Source organism: Pyrus communis, chromosome 1 (assembly GCF_963583255.1).
Source record: "Pyrus communis chromosome 1, drPyrComm1.1, whole genome shotgun sequence".
Taxonomy (NCBI): Eukaryota; Viridiplantae; Streptophyta; class Magnoliopsida; order Rosales; family Rosaceae; genus Pyrus; species Pyrus communis.
This window is the reverse complement of record NC_084803.1, coordinates 2353492-2374499: the sequence shown is the minus strand read 5'-3', so window position 1 is coordinate 2374499 and position 21008 is coordinate 2353492. Positions and strand designations below refer to the sequence as shown.

The 21008-nt window shown below is 39.0% G+C and overlaps 5 protein-coding genes across 6 annotated transcripts; 3 read left to right on the top strand and 2 right to left on the bottom strand.

Moving 5' to 3' along the window:
* Window positions 1–591: 591 nt before the first annotated feature.
* On the bottom strand, window positions 592–2280 carry LOC137719787 (protein POLAR-like 1). The gene is made up of 3 exons (XM_068458809.1): window positions 1748–2280; window positions 1191–1660; window positions 592–1102 (listed from the first exon to the last, which is right to left on the bottom strand). The coding sequence occupies exons 1-3, from the start codon at window positions 2181–2183 to the stop codon at window positions 743–745; spliced, it is 1266 nt and encodes a 421-aa protein (XP_068314910.1). The 5' UTR covers window positions 2184–2280; the 3' UTR covers window positions 592–742.
* Window positions 2281–6587: 4307 nt separating this feature from the next.
* Window positions 6588–8440, top strand: LOC137748944 (formin-like protein 18). Its single transcript, XM_068489136.1, has 2 exons — window positions 6588–7008; window positions 7731–8440. The coding sequence occupies exons 1-2, from the start codon at window positions 6936–6938 to the stop codon at window positions 8438–8440; spliced, it is 783 nt and encodes a 260-aa protein (XP_068345237.1). The 5' UTR covers window positions 6588–6935.
* Window positions 8441–8741: 301 nt separating this feature from the next.
* Window positions 8742–15684, top strand: LOC137712178 (formin-like protein 18). The gene is made up of 16 exons (XM_068451303.1): window positions 8742–8950; window positions 9067–11378; window positions 11464–11593; window positions 12040–12111; window positions 12393–12491; window positions 12637–12678; window positions 13030–13110; window positions 13208–13300; window positions 13348–13429; window positions 13627–13721; window positions 13920–13991; window positions 14083–14199; window positions 14463–14531; window positions 14621–14687; window positions 14952–15351; window positions 15452–15684. Exons 1-15 carry the CDS (start codon window positions 8828–8830, stop codon window positions 15143–15145), a joined length of 3648 nt encoding a protein of 1215 aa, XP_068307404.1. The 5' UTR covers window positions 8742–8827; the 3' UTR covers window positions 15146–15351; window positions 15452–15684.
* A 1092-nt stretch (window positions 15685–16776) lies between these two features.
* Window positions 16777–18042, top strand: LOC137729497 (formin-like protein 17). Of its 2 annotated transcripts, none has more exons than XR_011068002.1 (5): window positions 16777–17117; window positions 17215–17265; window positions 17355–17436; window positions 17592–17709; window positions 17810–18042. XR_011068002.1 is itself a non-coding variant. In XM_068468462.1 (5 exons), the coding sequence occupies exons 1-5, from the start codon at window positions 17052–17054 to the stop codon at window positions 17896–17898; spliced, it is 357 nt and encodes a 118-aa protein (XP_068324563.1). In that variant the 5' UTR covers window positions 16777–17051; the 3' UTR covers window positions 17899–18042. The 2 variants fall into 2 exon arrangements, 1 of the variants encoding a protein (XP_068324563.1); XM_068468462.1 differs by having other exon boundaries at window positions 17641–17709.
* A 703-nt stretch (window positions 18043–18745) lies between these two features.
* On the bottom strand, window positions 18746–21008 carry LOC137718620 (WRKY transcription factor 18-like). Its single transcript, XM_068458171.1, has 4 exons — window positions 20754–21008; window positions 20118–20402; window positions 19880–19999; window positions 18746–19699 (listed from the first exon to the last, which is right to left on the bottom strand). The coding sequence occupies exons 1-4, from the start codon at window positions 20781–20783 to the stop codon at window positions 19289–19291; spliced, it is 846 nt and encodes a 281-aa protein (XP_068314272.1). The 5' UTR covers window positions 20784–21008; the 3' UTR covers window positions 18746–19288.

Here is a 21008-nt window from a genome sequence, read left to right as displayed (position 1 = left end):
ACAAAAAAAAAAAAAAAAAAAAAAAAAAACCAATGGCCCAAACAACATTATGCGGCCTCGCTCACATCCAAATGCATTACTTGCAGCAGCAGCGTTTAGAGAAGAGGTGTGAACTGAAATTTTAAATCATTGGCCCAATGTCCTCTGCAAACCCATCTCATATCAGAATCACGCAAGAAGCACAAAATTGATTGCCTGTGTTCGAAGAAAACGCCTGGAGAAAACACATCAATTGCTTGTGTTTGAAGAAAACTACTCTAAACAACCTCTTGGTTTCACCTGGCTGAGCAAATTATCATCCGTGGGAAGCCTCAAATCGTCCTTTGGTGTTACTGCTGTCGGTATGAAGACTCCCCTGTAATAGTAATCACAAACCAGTTCATTCAAACTCACCCTTTGCTACTGGTGGTTCTGGTATTCTTACTCTTTTTGAATCACAACTTTTTTCGGGTGACATAAGAGGAAAAAGTTCAACGTAACTACGCAATAATCAAACGAGGGACCACCCAGAGCTGCTCACTCTATCGTCATGAATAATCCAACACATGTCAAAATAGCAACTTAAACCAAAAAATAATCACTTCCCAATGATTTCTCAATATACAATTTTGCAAGCTCAGGAGTTTTGATTGAGAGAACAAGGATGCACGGAACATGTAAAAGCGGAACCAAAACATATACAACACTTCTAACAATGCCAATTGGTAACAGAATTCAAAAGCCACTGTACAGTTTGGTTTTCTCACCTAAACAAGTGAAATGTACTCTCCGAACTGTGCTGGGAAGCACCCGACAATGAAGGATCTAGATGTTGGTGCGATGTTAGTGCTGCAGACGCATTTTGTCTCCACCACGAAACCTCCATTTCCTTCTCGTGAAGCTTGTCCTTCATGTACTCTAATGCAACTTCGAGTTCCTTTATCCGTTCTTCCTGACTTGCTTCCAGCAGTTCGTGCAGCCTTCTCTCGAGTTCGAGTGCAGGTACTCTGAAGTCACAGGGCATTTCGTTATAATCTGCTGGTGCTGCTTCATGAGTGTCGATTTCTTCTCCAAAATCTGAGATACCGTCATCGCCTGTTCCATGAGCTGTGTCTTGAACAGCCTGTCATTTTCACATTCAAGCATTCGTTTCATAAGATTAATCAATCAAAACAACAGTTGAATTCAATCAATGATAAATCACTCCGCACCTTTAATCTTTGCTGCTGCGTGTAGTTAGAATTGGATGAATGATTTTCCGAATCCAATTCTAAGCGGAGCTGCAATCGTTCCAACTCCGCTTCAACCTCTGCCTCGAGTTGATCCATTCCCTCCACGCATTTATCCCTTTCTACTTCTCCTTCTCCATTTCTAACATATTCCGAGCACACTTCCCGACCCATGCCAGATTGAAGCGAAAACCGGTTCTCAGAGCTCGAACTCGAAGCCTGTTGGAGATCGGTTGTGGAAGAAGCAAAATTCATCTCATTCGGCTCCACCGGCCTGGAATCGAAACGCGAATTCTTGCTCTGCAATTCCTCTTTTGCATTTTGAAGCAGCTGCTCCATCTCCGCCCGCAACTCCGCCGTCTTTGCAAGCTCATTTTTACTGGCGACAATCAGATACACCAAACCGCACGCAACTCCCAAATTGACTGAGCTCGTATCTTTCACAATCTGTCCTGGATTTTACAAAATTCAATAATTAGTACTAAAATCTTCAAAAACTCGACAATTATATCAAGAAATTCAAATTCTGATTTGCTTACTTGGTTCTGTTTCCTCGCCACCGCCGTTCAATCCATTCGTCGAACAGGTGGCGTGCGTTGACTCGTCTCCAGTCTCCCTCTCCGTCGTTGCAACCTCTTTCGGTCTCTTCTGGCTCCGTACGGCGTCGCATCGCCTCCGTTTGCCTCGCTTCAGAGTCGACAACCATCGGGAAATGATACGGCGCGGGGAGGACCACTGTAAGGCCATGAATCCGTCGTCGTCGTCGTCGTCGTCGTCGTCCTCGGGGAGGTGGAGTGGGTGTCCAACCATATTGAAGTCTCCGGAGCAATCGTAGCCGTCGGTTTCGGATCCCAATTCTTCATCAACGAGAATGTCGCCGATGCGGATGTGGCGGGTCTTGGAGTAACGGAAAGGGGGGAGAATGTTTAGGGTTTTAAAGAAGGGATAGTGGTCGTCCTTCCTCTTCTTCCTCATCTGAATTAAATGCGACGAACCAGTGACAGTGTGTAGAGAGAGAAAGTGAGGGGAGAAAGAGAGAGAGAGAGAGAGAGAGAGAGAGAGAGAGAGAGAGAGAGATAGATTCAAATAGTGTTGAAAAATGGAGGGAAGCTCATCAATGGGGTCAGGAGGCTGCACACGTCCCTAGGGTTTATAAGATTTCTAATTCTGATGTGTGCATTTTTTTAAATTATTTGGAATTATTTTGATTAAAGAATATGAAATGATGCTTGCCGCGTTTGACAACAATTCCACAAGTATAAAATTCACGTCATGATAATTCAATTCCTGGTCATTAGCTAATTAATTTATTATAAATCCAACAAACAAACAAAAACTATTTCTAAATGAATAAAATTAATAGAAAACTAAATAGTAAATTACATAAAACTACTTCAATTATTAGGTCAACCACAGTTTCATATCTTGTCTTAAAAAAATTTCAATGTTATAGCTTATATACGAATTTTTTACAATATCATATATTCCGTTAGTTTGTTTGTCAAATCCAAATCCTGTCACATGCTGACGTGGTTTAAAAAAATTAATTAAATATTAAAACCTAAAAAAATAAATTCATTTAAATTTTTTTTTTTTTCATGGGGGACCACCCTAATAAAAACCAACCTTACCCACCTTCCTCCCCCACTTCTCTCCCTTGCCGTGCCTATAACCATCCCTCCCCTCGCTCTCCCCTTTCCCGACCTTCACCTTGGATCCCTTCCACCTAATCTCCACCGTCCACTTCTCCTCTTTTTCTTTGTCTTGTGGATCGGCCCCGCCTGCACCCTCCTTCACCAGATCCCAGCCCTCCGGCCTCACCTCGTCGTCAGAGGTGGTCGCCACCTCATCATCTTCACCACCATTCTTTTGAATCAGTCCCTACCCACCGATGGGTTATTGGGTTTGGGTTGGGGGAAGATGAGAACGGGGAGGAAAGGTAAGGGGATAAGGGATGGGTCCCATGCAAAAAAAAAAAAAAGATTTTATTTTTTTAGTTTTAAATATTTAATTAATTTTTTTAAGCCACATCAGCATTTAACAGAAGAATTAACAGACAAACTGATGAGAGGTATGACATTGCAACAAATTCGTAGATAAGGTATGACATTGAAATTTTTTAAAGACGGGATATGAAACTATGTTTGACCTAATAGTTGAGGTTGTTTTGTGTAATTTACCCAAAACTAAACCATATGAATTGATACAACCTTCACAAATCACAACCATTCCATCCACATAGTTGGTTGGAGAAAAAAGTTAAACACTACTCCAATTTAATCGATACATACATATATATATTGGATGGTACTTCCACACAGTTTTTGTTAATTTCTATCATTTGATTTTTTTTAATTTATTTGATCTTACGACCATAAATGAAGAAGCAATACCCTATATATATCACCATGGACTCACGTTACATGCTTGATTTAGAAGCAATTTTCTTCAGTAAAGCGTTTTTTCTTATAAGCAACTTATTAGAAGTACGTCAAAATTTTTATTAAAAATTCAAGTACCATTTTAAAATTTATTATTATTATTATTGAGAAAAAGCAAAAGTTTCAAATTTGAAACGTATGGGTAGAAACTCAACACCATATATTCTAAGATATTCAAGTACCATGAACCCACATTCATAAAGCATTGCACGAATAATTTTGAACACCGCAACTTTATCGTCACCGTTCCATATTAAAGTCTTGAAAAATACAAATAATTGGTTCGCTTGTTAGGTTTTGAGCTATTGCTTTGTCGCCCCAAGTTTTGTGCAACATGTTCGTCGTGATAACGACATACGGCCAACCAAATAATCAATATGAACATTAAGCTAATGTAAATACTTTGTTTTCAAATTGTATGAATATTTATATTTTATACTTTAGTTTTTGTTAACTGCAGATTTGGAATGTATGATCTCTATCGTTAGGCATTCATATTGGGGGAATGCTAGCAACTTTCTAACTTAAACCTTATCGGCTCTATTAATTATCTTGCAATGTTGCTTGATGACTAGAATTGTCCATTTTTTATATACCCTTTCCCCTCTGCAAAAAATCAACCAAAGCAAAAATCATTTAATTGTTCAATTGACATTGTCAAAACTTCAGTGTTTAAGTGAGAAACATGGTTCGTCTATTTATTAGATAACAATTAGATGACCAAACGATTTAGAATTTAGTTCATTTAGATGAAAAGTAATCTATAAAGTAGACGGTTTTGATTATCAAACAACATTACAGAATGAGAATGAGAGTCCATAAGATAGAACCAAATATCTCAAATAATAAGATTGCTACATTACTTTACATTTGTGCGACTTGAACTAAAAAAGTAAACCAATCCAAATTGATAGTACTCATCTATAGTGCCATACATATTATATCTACATTATAAGTACTTTGTTTACCAACGAGTATAGGATACTCATCCATTAGCAAAACAAAATAAAGGCATAATATATTGGTTTGTTAAGCTTAATGACGTCATTCGAAAGTTTGAGGCATAGCGCATTCTTACGTTGAAAATAATAAATTAATAATATACGAAGTCTAACTATTATATTGATCAGAATCAAATACTTACGACATATCGATTAAATATTAAAAAATTTAAGTAACTGATTTATAATTTCCTCATTTCAAGAAATTTTCCTTGTATATTTAACGATTTAAGTTAGAAACATTGCAATTTAGATAGTGGGGTTTGCATTACAATGTATTGCATCACGAAGCATAGTATTATGGACAAACCAACCCAAGAACACGAATTCGACCTCTAGCACCACCATCGTTGTAAGCCGTCGTGATTTTGAACGTTGTTGTAATCTCAATTTCACGTGGCTTTTTTTTTTTTTTTTTTTTTGGTTGACAAGAAATAATAGTGTGGTATTTTATTAATCAATACAAACAAATACAAGAGTGTCATTGGGTATAATGCTTTAGTGACTAATAATTTGATTTGGAGTGAATTTGCGCAAACAAACAAATAAGAGTAAACCCCTAGTAGACTACCACAAGCACGAACACACAATCGCCAAGCGCACAAGTGTCAGTAGTACATATATGTCACAACAAACGATAGCCGCAACAACCACAATGGTCATCGCTGAATAACGAGGCCACATAAAGTCATCGCAGCAGAATAAGACCACATCAAGTCACCGTTGACAAATGAGACTACATAACGCATCGCACAAAGGTGAAGACCAATCTAGCCAAAACAATAGCGCCACCACGGTGCACATAAGGCGAGTGAAAACAACTACACTACTCCGAGAAGGGATCCGCTGGTCCACTCATCACAGGGGGACGAGGCACACATGCTAAGACTACCAACAAATTTGCCGGAGTGAGGTACTGGCGTCCACACATCGAGCACCAAAAGGGCTAGTTGCAACAGGCAGCAGAGCCACCAGGTCCAAGCCGCACAAGCCTAGCCACCAGATCAAGTCGAGTCGGCAGAACAAGCCAAGCCGCCAAATCTAAGTGCACACTTTAGTGCAGCCACCAGAACCAGACGAGGAAGGTGATACCACCCCGTAAAAGAGTTGACGAAGGTAAATCCAACCCACCTGCAGCCCGAATCCACCCCACATCAAGAAAAGCCAACGCCGAACCAAAATAAAAAAAAATAAAAAAAAAATCTTGAAAGGGGCATGGCCTAGATCCAAGGCATAAATTCGAGGAATGCTGCACACGAAATGGTGGGAGAGAAGCAAGGGAAGGGAGATGAGGTTGGTGAAGGCCAAAAAGGAGAAGTCGTGTGGTGTTAGAGGAAAGGAAGTTGTGTATGGCAAGGGGGGAAGGCTGGGATGGGAAAAAGGAGAAAAAATGGGGGAAGAGGAAGGGAGAAAAGACTAGGAGGGAAGCTACCACCATCGGCCCCCAGCCATAGCCAGAGGCTGGCAGCGATAGAGGTAGCCGGCTAGGGTTTTGTTGAGGGAGAGAGCTAATTTCACGTGTTGTGTAGGAGTTCACAAATTAGGCAGTGTTGGATGTACGACTTTATTTAATATATAAATTTAAAAGAAGTATGTTATAACTGCATTCTGAAAGAAAATTTTAAGGCATGAAGGACCGTTGTTTGTTACAAAGCTGCGACCAGCAATATGACTTGCGTCGTCATTTCATAGTTTTATTAGTTCATGACAACACACGTGCGATGATGTGCCACCAAAGCAAGCAAAATAATTATTTAAAAAGTCAGAAGAAAAAAAAACAGAAAAGAAATAAAATTCAAAGACAGACACATCATAATCATCATTCTTTTCTAATTCCATCCTTTCTCTCTCCTAAACCCGTTAGACGCAAACAGAGACAGAGACAAACCCCAGATCCCCCTCTCTCTCTCTCTCTCTCTCATCTTTCTCTCTCTACATTTTTTCTGATACAACGTAGGAAGAAGATACCCCATTGTTGATTGAAAGCTAAGTCTCTCTCTCTCTCTCTCTCTCTCTCTGATACACACAACAAATAAGTGTGTGAATGTGAAAGCTAAGTCTCTCAGAAGCACTTTCCGTAGAAACCCAGCAAAATCCATTCCTTCTGGTTCCTCAACATTCTCTCTCTCTCTCTCTCATGGGGCCTGGTTATTTAATTCCTCTGGGGATTTCGTGAGTTGGGTATTCGAGCTGAGATGGGTTTTACGTTTCGGAGCAATGCGGGTTGAATTGGAGGGGTTTTGGGAGTTGGTTTTTCGTGGGGTGTTTTCGGATCTTGAGGAACAATGGCGTTGTTTAGGAAGTTCTTCTACCGGAAGCCGCCGGACGGGCTTTTGGAGATATCTGAGAGCGTTTATGGTATGCTTTTCTGGGCTTTAATTTCTTTCAAATTTGGTTTATTGAAGATGATGTTTGTTAAATTTGCGTAATCCTTGAATGTGGTTGGTGTTACTGGGACTTTTCGTTCTTTATGTTCGTTTTCTCGTGTTTTGTTATTAGAATCTCAACTAAGAGCTGCTTGTTTGCAATTTGAAGATGTCTATATTTGGAGATGCATATTTACTGTGTCTTTTGGGATTCCTAAGAATGAAGTTGACTGCATTAGTTGGACAGAATATGCATGAATGGAACGGCACTAGTTTGACCGATACAAACTTTGGGGCGGCTCCGTTACTATGTCCTGGGAATTGGGTTCAGGGTTGATTTGTGGGCACATGCCGGACACTTTTTTACTGGCATTTAACTCTAAAGTTGATAGAAGAAATGAATCTAAAGTCAGTACTTCATTTCCACTCAGTCACAAATTATGAAATTTTTGATTTTGGTGTGGTGATATACAAATTTTGCTCAATACAATGTGTGCACTAATGTGGAATTTATCCATTTTTTATGCTCTGTATATACATGCTAATATGCATATCCTTCAACAGTTGAACGCTGATGAATGTTTCCGAAGGAACCAATTTGTTTTGTATTTGCTGGTTTGTTCACGAGTTCTGTGTGTAGTTATGCACTTACGCTGCAGAAGAATTTAAACTACATGCATTTACATGTTGGTAATTGTTTCTCTGCACATGTAGTTTTTGATTGCTGTTTTACCACCAACATTATGGAAGAAGATGAATATAAAGTCTACATAGGAGGCATAGCAGGTCAACTGTGTGACCAGTTTCCTGATGCTTCATTCATGGTCTTTAACTTTCGAGATGGAGAACACCAAAGCTTGCTTTCCAACATATTGTCTGAGCATGACATGACAGTAATGGACTATCCTCGCCACTATGAAGGTTGCCCACTTCTTACAATGGAAGCGATCCACCACTGCCTGAGATCAAGTGAAAGCTGGCTTTCACTTGGGCAACAGAATGTGCTCTTGATGCATTGTGAACGAGGTGGGTGGTTGGTATTGGCATTCATGCTGGCTGCACTCTTGATTTACAGGAAGCAGTACACTGAGGAGCACAAGACGTTGGACATGATTTACAAGCAAGCACCTAGGGAACTTTTGCAGTTAATGTCACCATTGAATCCAATGCCTTCACAACTGAGGTATTTGCAGTATATAACAAGAAGAAATGTGGGATCAGAATGGCCTCCACTGGATAGGGCGCTTACGTTGGACTGCATCATCATTAGATTCATTCCTAATATGGACAGAGAAGGAGGTTGCCGTCCAATATTTAGAATATATGGACAGGACCCTTTTATGGCTGCTGATCAAACTCCTAAAGTTTTGTTCTCAACACCAAAAAGGAGCAAACTAGTACGACATTACAAGCAGGTGATTTAAGTCATTTTACTCTCATTTATATGTTTTTTCCCTTGGTAATTGTAGATTGTAGTTTTTTTTTCCTGAACAAGAAAGAGTTTTTGTTGGTGATTTGTTCTCATGTGCTTGGATCATTTATTCTTCCCACAATTGTACTCTTAAGTTCTTAATTGTACTATTGGAAGTTGCTGGAAGTCTGTTCTCGTGTCCTATTAGCTTAAGTAGGATATTTGCATATCATGGTTTCATTTATCTATATGTTGATGCTTTGCCTTGAACTTCATTTTAATTCTTAACTTCTTGGTGCAGGCAGATTGTGAACTAGTTAAAATTGATATACATTGCCATATCCAAGGTGATGTGGTTCTAGAGTGTATTAGTCTGGATAGCGATCTGGAACGTGAAGAGATGCTGTTTCGGATCATGTTCAATACGGCCTTTATAAGGTCCAATATTTTGATGCTTAATCGTGAGGACATAGACATCTTATGGAATGTTAAGGATCAATTTCCCAAGGATTTCAGAGCAGAGGTACTCATCTACCCTTTGCGTTCTCCTTTATCTTTTTGTTTAGTGAAATTTCAACTTCATGTTCAGGAGCAAATTAAATCATTATCACAACTGTTAATAATTTTATCTGGATGAAGGTTCTTTTCTCGGAGATGGATGCTGCTTCTTCTCTTATAGATATTGATTTGCCTGGTATGGAGGAGAAAGATGGCCTTCCTGTGGAAGCTTTTGCAAAGGTTCAGGAAATGTTTAGCAGCGTGGATTGGCTAGATCCAAAGTCAGATGTAACACATGTACTCCAGAAGATTGCCTCGTCAGGTGCTCCTCGTAAACTGGATAGTACTTCTTTGCATAACATTCAAACAGGCAGCTTGTTGCTGCAATCAACTCCTGAAATACTTAAATCAGAAGTGAAGTCATCAGAAAATGATATCAAGAGTCTCACATTCGTGCCTCAGGGGAAACATGATAGTGCTTCTGGTTATACTACAGAGACAGGGAGCTTTTTGCTGGAATCAATTCCTGAAACACTTAGTTCAGAAGTTAAATCAATAGAAAATGATGTCCAGAGTCTCACATCTGTGGCTCAGGGGAAGCATGATGGTGCTTCCGCTCATACCACAGAGGCAGGCAACTTATTGGTAGAATCACTTCCTGGAAGAGTTAAATCAGAACCAAAGGCAACAGAAAATATTATTAAATCAGAAATGAACTCATCAGCAACTGCTATCAAGAGTACCGTATCTGTGGCTCAGGGGAAACATGGTACTGCTTTTGCTCATGCTACAGAGACAGCGAACTTGCTGGTAGAATCACTTCCCGAATGCCGTAAAACAGAACCAAAGGCATCAGAAAATAGTATCCAGAGTCCACCATATATGGCTCTTGGGAAACTATGTATCTCCAACATTCAACCGTCTCTAGACAGTGGTATAATCAGAAAAAAGATTGAACCCCAAGACCTACAAGCTGCTCTCCTACGCCCTACCCATTCTAAAATCATATCTCAGCATGCACGTCAAGGTTCCCTATCTGCACCAGTTTCATATTGTAATTCCTTGCAAGGATCGCCTGTGCCAATATCAAGATATCAAAGTGCCTTAGCCCTCGGCATTACAGCCCTGTTGCAGGATCATAAGGAAGAAGAAATCCGACAGCCTGAAACTGTATCTCCTGTATCGCATGCCCCATCAGCTCCTGATTTAACTCTAAGGTCTCTACCTAAACCTCTGCAGCCTGGTAAGTTGTCTTTTCCCGTACCACCACCTTCCTCGTTACAATTTTCTGGGCATGCAACTGTAGAAAAGATTTATGTTGCTAATCCACCTTCTCCTCTGCCACCAGAACTTCCACAACAGACTTCAAATTCCCCAGAGTATTTGCTTACCGAACACACTAAAACTACATTACAGGGTAGAGGTCAGTCAGCATCTTTTCCTCTCCACCGTCCACCTCCACCTCCACCTCCACCTCCACCTCCACCTCCACCTCGTAATCAGTTAGTGACATCTTCATCCTCTGATAGCAAGGGCACAGTTTCAATTCCTCCTCCCCCTGCACCTCCTCATTTTTCAGGGCCATCTCCATCTTCCCCGGTCAAGAACTTAATTTCAGCTCCCCCTCCCCCTCCTCCACCCCCATCTTTTTCAGGGTCATCTCCATCTCTCTCTGTCAAAATTCTAATTTCATCTCCCCCTCCTCTTCCTCTGCTCCATTCTTTCTTGGAGGAATCTCCATCATCCTCTCTCAAGAACTCAAGTTCAGCTCCCCTTGCTCCTCCTACTCCTTCATCCTTTCCAGGACCATCATCCTCTCTCAAGGACTCATTCTCACCCCCCACTCCCCCTCCACCTCCCCCTTCCTTCCAGGGAATGTCATCCTCTGTCAAGAACTCAGTTACAACCCCATCTCCCCCTCCTCCACCTCCTTTTTCAGGAAGACCACCATCATCCACAGTCAAGGCCCCCACTATTGCAGCTTCCCCTCCACCTCCACCTCCATCCCCTGGTACTGCTTCTTCAGCAGTCACGTATGGCCCCCCTCCACCTCCTCCACCTCCTCTACGTCCAGGCCCTGCCTCAACTTCGAATGTAACACCTTCTGCACCACCACTGCCCCCTCCTCCAGCTTTGGCACCAAAGGAATCCTTATCCCAGAATGCTGCACCTGTGCCACCTGTTCCACCTCCTCCTCTTCCTAATGGTGTATCAAAGTCTGGTGGTTCCCTCACATCCAACTCCAGCGATAGTAACGGTAATATTCCTTCAATTCCTGGACCACCTTCTGGAGTTCCGTTTAGTCTGAAGGGACGGGGCCTAATGAGTCCATGTTCCAGAAATCAGCCTCAACCCAAAAAGGCCAATCTGAAGCCATATCATTGGCTAAAATTAACAAGAGCGATGCACGGAAGCTTATGGGCTGAAGCACAAAAAGCTGATGAAGCAACCAAGTATGCCACTTCTTTAAATAATTTATTAGTTTTTACAAATTCATACAGTTTGCACCCTATTCTGAATCCGTTTTCTCTGCTCCAGGCCTCCAGAGTTTGACATGAAAGAACTTGAGAGTCTTTTTTCTGCGGCTACTACAAATTCAGACCATGGGAATACAGGAAGAAAATCTGGTGGTCGTACCAAAGGACCTAAATCTGAAAAAGTTCAGCTGGTAATTTGCATTGCATACTGGTTTTACTTCATTTGTGGGTAACTAGAGTTGTGTCGATCTGTTAATACAGGGTGGGCTTCCCTGACCTAGCTTACATCAGTAATGTTCCTCACCTGGTCCCTCAAGGAGACTTTTGATGTAACTTGTATATAATGGAGCAAATTATTAATTCAGCAGTATGTGCAAAGTGGAACTTCATAGTATGTACAGAACCAATAGCAATCGTGCTTGGTCATAAAGTCTATAGCTCGCAGGAGCTCTCCTTTTTGTCATTTTTTTGCATATTGGAAAAAATCTGGTAAATATGTTATTGCTAGTTAACTGGCTTGAAGTGAGGATCTATCTAGCGTGTTGGCTATTGTACCTTATTTTGTTTTATTGAATTAATTGAATATAGTCTTCCTTTGCCACCTCAGTTCTAATGAGAAATTTACTGGTTCTTGCAGATTGAGCTAAGGCGGGCATATAATTGCGAAATAATGCTTACTAAAGTTAAAATTCCTTTGCCTGATTTGACGGTAAGCTAAACCTAAATGCATACGTTTTCTTGTATATTCTCAACAGTTTGAGTTGAGTCTGTGGTTCTGTAAACAAATAGATGAGAGTTAAATGCTGATTAATGTTACAATTCAAAACTTCACATACTAGCAACTAAGTAGTGGCTGTTTCTTTGCTGAAAAGATGCATGATATTAACTTTTGTTCTGATTTTTGGATGTTGGGTGCAATGATCTTAGTACAAAAGTTCCTACTTTAATGTAGCTTTTCTAATTTGTTCCTTTTCAACTGACATCTTTCAGAGTTCAGTGCTTGCCTTGGACGATTCTGCATTAGATATTGATCAGGTTGAGAACCTCATAAAATTTTGTCCAACAAAAGAAGAGATGGAATTACTCAAGGTACTTATATCTAGTTGTAAGCTTCTGCTCCATGCCACTCTGGGAGGTTCTATAAATATGCCCTTGTTAATTTTTACTTGAAATTGCTTACAATAGTAAATAAGGCTTCTGTTTTCTGAGTAACAAATCATGCTTTGATGCTCAGGGTTACAATGGAGACAAGGAAAACTTGGGAAAATGTGAACAGGTGAGTGGATTTCACGTTTTCCCTCTTTCCCTTACATCTACTTTCTTTTCAATTGAGAATTCATTTTGTAGACAGCAAGGCAAGTGCTGACTTAATAATTTATAATTCTGTGCATTTTAATTATATGCATAGCTTGCTGTTGCTTATCGTTCAGCTGAAATAAAATATATTTTGGTGCCAACTGCATAACTCTTAAGCTGCTCTTTCTATTTAGAGTCTTAGTTTTGTATTAGTATTGAACTGTTTGGGAGAAATCACTTTGATAAGCATCCTAACTCTTCTTCACCCATCCCCCACTGTCTCTCTCTACATTTTATGCTTTAATTAATTGCTTTGTGCACTTTATGACAGTTTTTCCTTGAATTAATGAAAGTGCCACGGGTAGAGCCCAAGCTCAGAGTTTTCTCATTTAAAATACAATTCCACACCCAGGTGAGGGGACTGTATTTCTAATCGTTTTATTCCCAATGCTCTCTGTTTCTGTTGTGCTTCGTGTTATTCACTTGTCTATGGTGTTGCAATTTGTCAGGTTTCTGACCTCAGAAAGAATTTGAACACCATCAATTCAGTGGCTGATGAGGCAAGCATTTTTCAATTTTTAGTACGTATGTTTTCATTTGTGGTTGCAATATTCACCTCTTAATCAATTTCGACTAATGTGCTTATCAGATCAGAAGTTCAGAAAAGCTGAAAAGGATCATGCAAACCATTCTTTCTTTGGGCAATGCCCTGAATCATGGGACCGCAAGAGGTGAGTGGATTTTTGTTGGTTACCATTTTGTGTTAATACATCATCATGATGTATATTGTTTGAACATGTGGTGAATCACTGCATTCCTTGTTTTGTGCTGATTATTTTGTTCTGAATCTTTTTACTAGAAGCTCCAGTATCTTGTATTCTTTCTTTGTGCTTGCAGTTAGTTTTTTTTTACTTAATTATACCTGTAGGTTCTGCTATTGGATTTCGATTGGATAGTCTACTTAAGCTCACTGATACACGAGCCCGGAATAGCAAGATGACTCTCATGCATTACCTCTGTAAGGTGATTTCTTTAAGCCCCTTAGTCCATTGTTTTAATCTTTTGTGGAACTTCTTCTCCTTCCCTTTGTGCATTTTGAGCTGGAGAAGTTTAAGCATATAGAAATCATTTATTTGATTAAGTCCCAAACTCTTATAGAGTTGTTCTGTAAGTGTAGAATTTTGAACTTTGACAATTCTATTCATCTCCAACAAACTGCAGGTGCTTGCGGAGAAGCTCCCAGAACTTCTTGATTTTCCGAAAGACCTTGTAAGTTTGGAGGCTTCAACAAAGGTATAATCTCTCTTTTTTCTCGTTATTCTTGTAGGTACAGTGAACACTTATACATTTGGTGTGACTGGCCTAAATTTTAATTATGATGTAGGTACAATTGAAATATTTGGCAGAGGAAATGCAAGCCATTAGTAAAGGGCTAGAGAAGGTTGTGCAAGAGTTGACTGCCTCAGAAAATGATGGTCCTGTGTCAGAAACGTTTTGCAAGGTGACATGCATAAAGTTTTGGGCATATTTGGCTTGAAGAAACTAAATTAGATGACATAATTGGCTCACATGTAAAATTTATAGACCATCATAAATGAATATCCTAAAGGTTTTGATAATAAACACTTAACCACTGATAGCAAAGTTCATCAACTGCCTCTCATTCAAGTTGTTTTACTAAGATCATTTGTTGCTTGTGATTTCATCCTGTTTCTTGTAAATCTATTTTGATGCTAACTTATTTTATCTACTGAGAAATTTCAGACGCTAAAGGAGTTCCTTGGTCATGCTGAAGCTGAAGTGAGGTCGTTGGCGTCACTTTATTCTAGTGTGGTATGTATCAACTTTTGTTAAACTGTTGGGTTTGCTTGTGACCTCTAAGAAACCATTGTTAAACTTACTTTCAATGCGGTTGTCTTCAGGGGAGAAACGCAGATGCGTTGGCTCTTTATTTTGGGGAAGATCCTGCTCGTTGCCCATTTGAGCAAGGTACATTTTTTCCAACTTTGTTGTGCTTCTGGTTCTCTATGAATCATAAGTAATTCTATCATCCATAAATACTCTCTGATGATTCAGAAGTAGTCCTGGTCTATACCCTCTGCGTTGAGTGTCGGGCATTCTTTGGAACATGCAAACTGTTTATTGATCCTCTTACTAGATGCTAAGAATGAAGTAATGTGATTTCTCTGACAATATTTACTCTTCAACTGCATTATCGCATTTTCTATTTGAGTTTTGAAATTTGTCATGCAGTTGTATCTACGCTGCTCAACTTTGTGAGGTTGTTTGTCCGAGCACACGGGGAAAACTGTAAGCAGCTTGAATTCGAAAAGAAGAAAGCACTCAAGGAGGCAGAAAACGAGAAGATGAAAGCGGGAAATCTTTCCAAAAAGGGGTCCGAGCACTTGTTACGGACTCAGTTTAAGAGTGCCAACATTAAGTCATAGTGATATATATCACCGTATTCCCTTCAGCAACCAAAGCTGTTCTCCAGTGGACATATTTCTTCACTCCACGGATGAAATCGGTTCAAAGGACCAAGAACACTAATACAACTGGGACATCCGATTCTGGTGACGTGCAGAAGAATGTTTTCCTCATCGTTTTAAAGTAAAGCTGGTGGTATACAGAAGGCAGAGATCCACCTTAAGTAGTAAGCCCATTTCGTGCTCTAATTTTGTTTTAGGAACTTCTGATCAGTCTCTTGTGATTTCATTGTTGTTGTTAACACGGTTTAATGTTTTCTGGAGCAGAGATGCTGGAGGGCTTACGGAGTCCGGTTCGACAAGCCACTAGTACGATACGACTGAAGAATTTTTGCTGTATAAATATACCGCAGTAGCTAGCCTTTTAGGTTTCCTTTTCGGATTTTCCCGTCACTAATTTTAGCTGTGTTATTTCTTATGTATATTTTGTTTTAGTTGTAGGGATGTAAATCCTTTATACAAGAGAATAGAAAAAGGCCATATAATAAATAAAAAATTGAGAAAAGGGCTATGTGAATGACAAAAATTGTAGTATGCTTTAACATAACTGACGTGTTGAGGTTTCTTTTCATTAGATGTTACGGTAGAAAATTCGATGAATAAGATACACCTGAGCATTATCGAAAACTGCCCTTTGCTCTCCCAACGGCTCTTGGTATGGAGGAAAGGACAACAACCAGAGCCATGCCTTTTGGGGTAGGTGTTGGTCTTTGTCTTGATGCTCTAGTCAACTGCGTTTGTGGTCCACAACTTTAGGTTGGTACCCGTACCATTATTGAACTAAATGGGAAATGACATGGTAACCATGGTTAATAGTGTGGTATAATCAACACCCTAATCCAATTTTGCATGACGTACCCACTCTGATGTCACTCTGTGCACTCGTGTTCAAGTTTGAGGTTCTCAAGAACTGTAAATTTGAAGATAGGACTTCGAGTGAATGAGTATGTTCAACAACTTGAGGTACAAGTCTTTTAATATTAATGCTTCGTTTAATGATTATGACTGAATTGGAATGCGCAACTCATAAAATACCGTGTATGTCGAAAAGCAAGAGTGAGCGATTTTTCATTTTAAATGGATCAAAACAAATTAGAAAACTTCTCTTTTACAATCCTCTCTATCACGTTGTCATTTGCTTGTGAAACCTTAAAAGATGTAAACCTTAAAACCTGCTGATTGTGGAAGGACGGCCAATCAAATTCAACGCAGAAAAATGTGGCGGCTAATTGATTATAATTTTGTGTAGTGGTGGTGGAAAAGTCTTTAAAAACAGTAATTTGTTTATGGAATTTTTGCCCCAAAAGCCTGAATTAAAGATTTGAGTAGCTGAGTTAGGCAGAGTTCCTTTATGTCTCGGGAGTTTGACAGTTTTTTATTTACAATTTTATTTATCAGATTTTTGTGTTGAAAATGAGTAATTCATCGTCTACCTTTAAGTTCGATAAAAAACTTTCATATCACTCCTCAATATTGAATATAAAGAGTTATTTGAATCAGTTTAATTATGTCATAATGACTTATTATGTGCTCCTCACGTCATGAGATGATTAGAAGAGACCAACTTTAATTATGCCTTAGTTCATCAAAAACTTGCTGTTGCTTATTCTGTGCATTTTAATTATATGCATAGCTTGCTGTTGCTTATCGTTCAGCTGAAATAAAATATATTTTGGTGTCAACTGCATAACTCTTAAGCTGCTCTTTCTATTTAGAGTCTTAGTTTTGTATTAGTATTGAACTGTCTGGGAGAAATCACTTTGATCAGCATCCTAACTCTTCTTCACCCATCCCCCACTGTCTCTCTCTACATTTTATGCTTTAATTAATTGCTTTGTGCACTTTATGACAGTTTTTCCTTGAATTAATGAAAGTGCCACGGGTAGAGCCCAAGCTCAGAGTTTTCTCATTTAAAATACAATTCCACACCCAGGTGAGGGGACTGTATTTCTAATCGTTTTATTCCCAATGCTCTCTGTTTCTGCTGTGCTTCGTGTTATTCACTTGTCTATGGTGTTGCAATTTGTCAGGTTTCCGACCTCAGAAAGAATTTGAACACCATCAATTCAGTGGCTGATGAGGCGAGCATTTTTCAATTTTTAGTACGTATGTTTTCATTTGTGGTTGCAATATTCACCTCTTAATCAGTTTCCACTAGTGTGCTTATCAGATCAGAAGTTCGGAAAAGCTGAAAAGGATCATGCAAACCATTCTTTCTTTGGATAATGCCCTGAATCATGGGACCGCAAGAGGTGAGTGGATTTTGTTGGTTACCATTTTGTGTTAATACATCATCATGATGTATATTGTTTGAACATGTGGTGAATCACTGCATTCCTTGTTTTGTGCTCATTATTTTGTTCTTAATCTTTTTACTTCTTAATCCACGGATGAAATCGGTTCAAAGGACCAAGAACACTAATACAACTGGGACATCCGATTCTGGTGACGTGCAGAAGAATGTTTTCCTCATCGTTTTAAAGTAAAGCTGGTGGTATACAGAAGGCAGAGATCCACCTTAAGTAGTAAGCCCATTTCGTGCTCTAATTTTGTTTTAGGAACTTCTGATCAGTCTCTTTTGATTTCATTGTTGTTGTTAACACGGTTTAATGTTTTCTGGAGCAGAGATGCTGGAGGGCTTACGGAGTCCGGTTCGACAAGCCACTAGTACGATACGACTGAAGAATTTTTGCTGTATAAATATACCGCAGTAGCTAGCCTTTTAGGTTTCCTTTTCGGATTTTCCCGTCACTAATTTTAGCTGTGTTATTTCTTATGTATATTTTGTTTTAGTTGTAGGGATGTAAATCTTTGATACAAGAGAATAGAAAAAGGCAATATAATAAATAAAAATTTGAGAAAAGGGCTATGTGCATGACAAAAATTATAGTGTGCTTTAACATAACTTACGTGTTGGAGTTTCTTTTCATTAGATGTTACGGTAGAAAATTCGATGAATAAGATACACCTGAGCATAATCGAAAACTGTCATTTGCTCTCCCAACGGCTCCTGGTATGGAGGAAAGGACAACAACCAGAGCTATGCTTTTTTGGGTAGGTGTTGGTCTTTGTCTTGATGCTCTAGTCAACTGCGTTTGTGGTCCACAACTTCAGGTTGGCACCCGTACCATTATTGAACTAAATGGGAAATGACATGGTAACCATGGTTAATAGTGTGATATAATCAACACCCTAATCCAATTTTGCATGACGTACCCACTCTGATGTCACTCTGTGCACACGTGTTCAAGTTTGAGGTTCTCAAGAACTGTGAATTTGAAGATAGGACTTCGAGTGAATGAGTATTTTCAACAACTTGAGCTACAAGTCTTTTAATAATAATGCTTCGTATAATGATTATTACTGAATTGAAGTGCGTAACTCATAAAATACTGTGTATGTCGAAAAGCAAAAGTGAGCGATTTTTCATTTTAAATGGATAAAAACAAATTAGAAAACTTCTCTTTTACAATCCTCTCTATCACGTTGTCATTTGCTTGTAAACCTTAAAACCTGCTGATTGCGGAAGGACGGCCAGTCAAATTCAACGCAGAAAAATGTGGCGGCTAATTGATTATAATTTTGTGCACTGGAGGTGGAAAAGTCTTTAAAAACAGTAATTTGTTTATGGCATTTTTGCCCCAAAAGCCTGAATTAAAGATTTGAGTAGCTGAGTTAGCCAGAGTTCCTTTATGTCTCGGGAGTTTGACAGTTTTTTATTCACAATCTTATTTATCAGATTTTTGTGTTGAAAATGAGTAATTCATCGTCTACCTTTAAGTTCGATAAAAAACTTTCATATCATTCCTATTGAATATAAAGAGTTTTCTGAATCAATTTAATCATATCATAATAACTTATTATGTACTCCTCACGTCATGAGATACTTAGGAGATACAAACTTTAATTATGCCTTAGTTCATCAAAAACTTTAATCCTCCTCATGTACTTGACACTTGACAGTACTAGGTTTTCGTTAATGGACATGACAGTGTTAAGTAAAACTTAAATCATCATTAATCCATGGATTAAGTTCCTAATCATCATTACGACTATAATTACATAAATCATCATTAATCCATGGATTAAGTTCCTAATCGGCTATTAATTTGGTCTGTCTGCAGGTCCTGTAATCGAGCGTGCAACTGCCGCAGCTAAAGCCTGTGTGAAATTGGGATCCTTGGTTAACGAAGCAATGAAATCCTCAATTCTTCTGTCGCAATTCATGCTTTGAGGGCTTCCTAATGCTCCATTTTCTTGATTAGTCGAGCCCGAGAGATTAAGATCAAGGGTTACAGGCTCCGGTGGAGAGGAACTTACATTAATCACGTCATTATTAGGCTCGATACTACTTGAAGGAACACTAATGGGCATAATAATGTTCTGAAGATCAGCACCTGCAGCTACTGAACATGCAAATTGTCCAAATAGTAGTGAATCATTAATGGTGTCGTGGTTGTGCTCTCCTTCGTATGTCACCATGAGGAAGGAGTTATCCTCCATGGATCTCTGTACCTAAAATTGACGCAGCGGAAAACACAGGATAAACAAGTTTAGGTTAAAGAACAAAATATTAGTGGATTCATTTGTAATTGCCTCTTGTTTACCGAAGTGTGTGTTTGTGTGTGTGTGTGATTAGTAAATAAATCAATAAAAATCTTAAATTCTTTGGACAAATGATTCATTTATTGGTACCTTCTTTTTGACAGGGCATCGAGGAGCGAAGGAACACCTGAAATAAGCTCGAGGGGATGAAGGGTTGTCTTTGGTGACCTTCTGTCCATATTTCCTCCATTGATATCCATCTTTCACAATCTATAATTTAGTCCAATTGAATTCACAAAATCACAATTAATATTAATAAATGAACCCTAATGCTTTTAGGTTTATATATAATTTTCAATATTATATATAAAGGGAGGACTTGACTTACAAGGCTGTTGTCTTTAGAGTCGGTTTTTACTAGGAACTGTGATGTCTTATGGTGGGATGCCGGAAACTGATCGCAATGATCATCAGTTCTCGGTCTCTTGCTCGTAATCGCACTGTTGAGCATTTGCTGATGATCACACGGTTGTTGTTGGATATGCACTTGGTGGTGGTGGTGGTGCTTCTGCTCAAGTATAGAGCATCTGGTGGTCATAGCTTGAAGCAGGAATCTTAGGGTTGCATTCTCATTCCTCAAACGTTGTAAGTCTTCTTGAACACTATCCACAACCTGATCATGATCATCAACAATAATACAAAGGCAAAATCAGTCAAATTATCATAATTATTCAACCCAAGTCGTGCGAAGCATGGAAGAAAGTCCGTGGGTAAATGAGTTAAGATTATGCTTGTTAGGCTTACAAAATAAAAAACTCCTATATACAGATACATGATTTTCACACTCTTTTAATTCTGGTTGTTGATTTTGCTTGATTTATTCAATTCGATGACTATAAACAAAGAGGAGTGTGAAAGAAGCTAAAAAAATGTGTGGAAAATCACTATGTCTGGGGTTCAAGGTTTTATTCGCTCGGTTATTACCCAGAAATGAAAAACACTAATATAGAATCAAATTCAGCACCTTTTGTTTGTTAGGCGTACGAGCATCCATGTTTATAGATACAGATAAGTTGATGTAAAGATTCAAAAGCCTGCAGGTTGCTCATATAATTAGCTAGATTGTTCTGCTAGCTGGGAAGGAAAACAATATGCTATCTGCAGACGGGTGTATATAACCAAAGGTCCTTAACCTACACACACACACACACACACACATATATATATATATATATAGATTTAGGGTAGGGGTTGAGGTCTTGAATCTTATCCGTTAAAT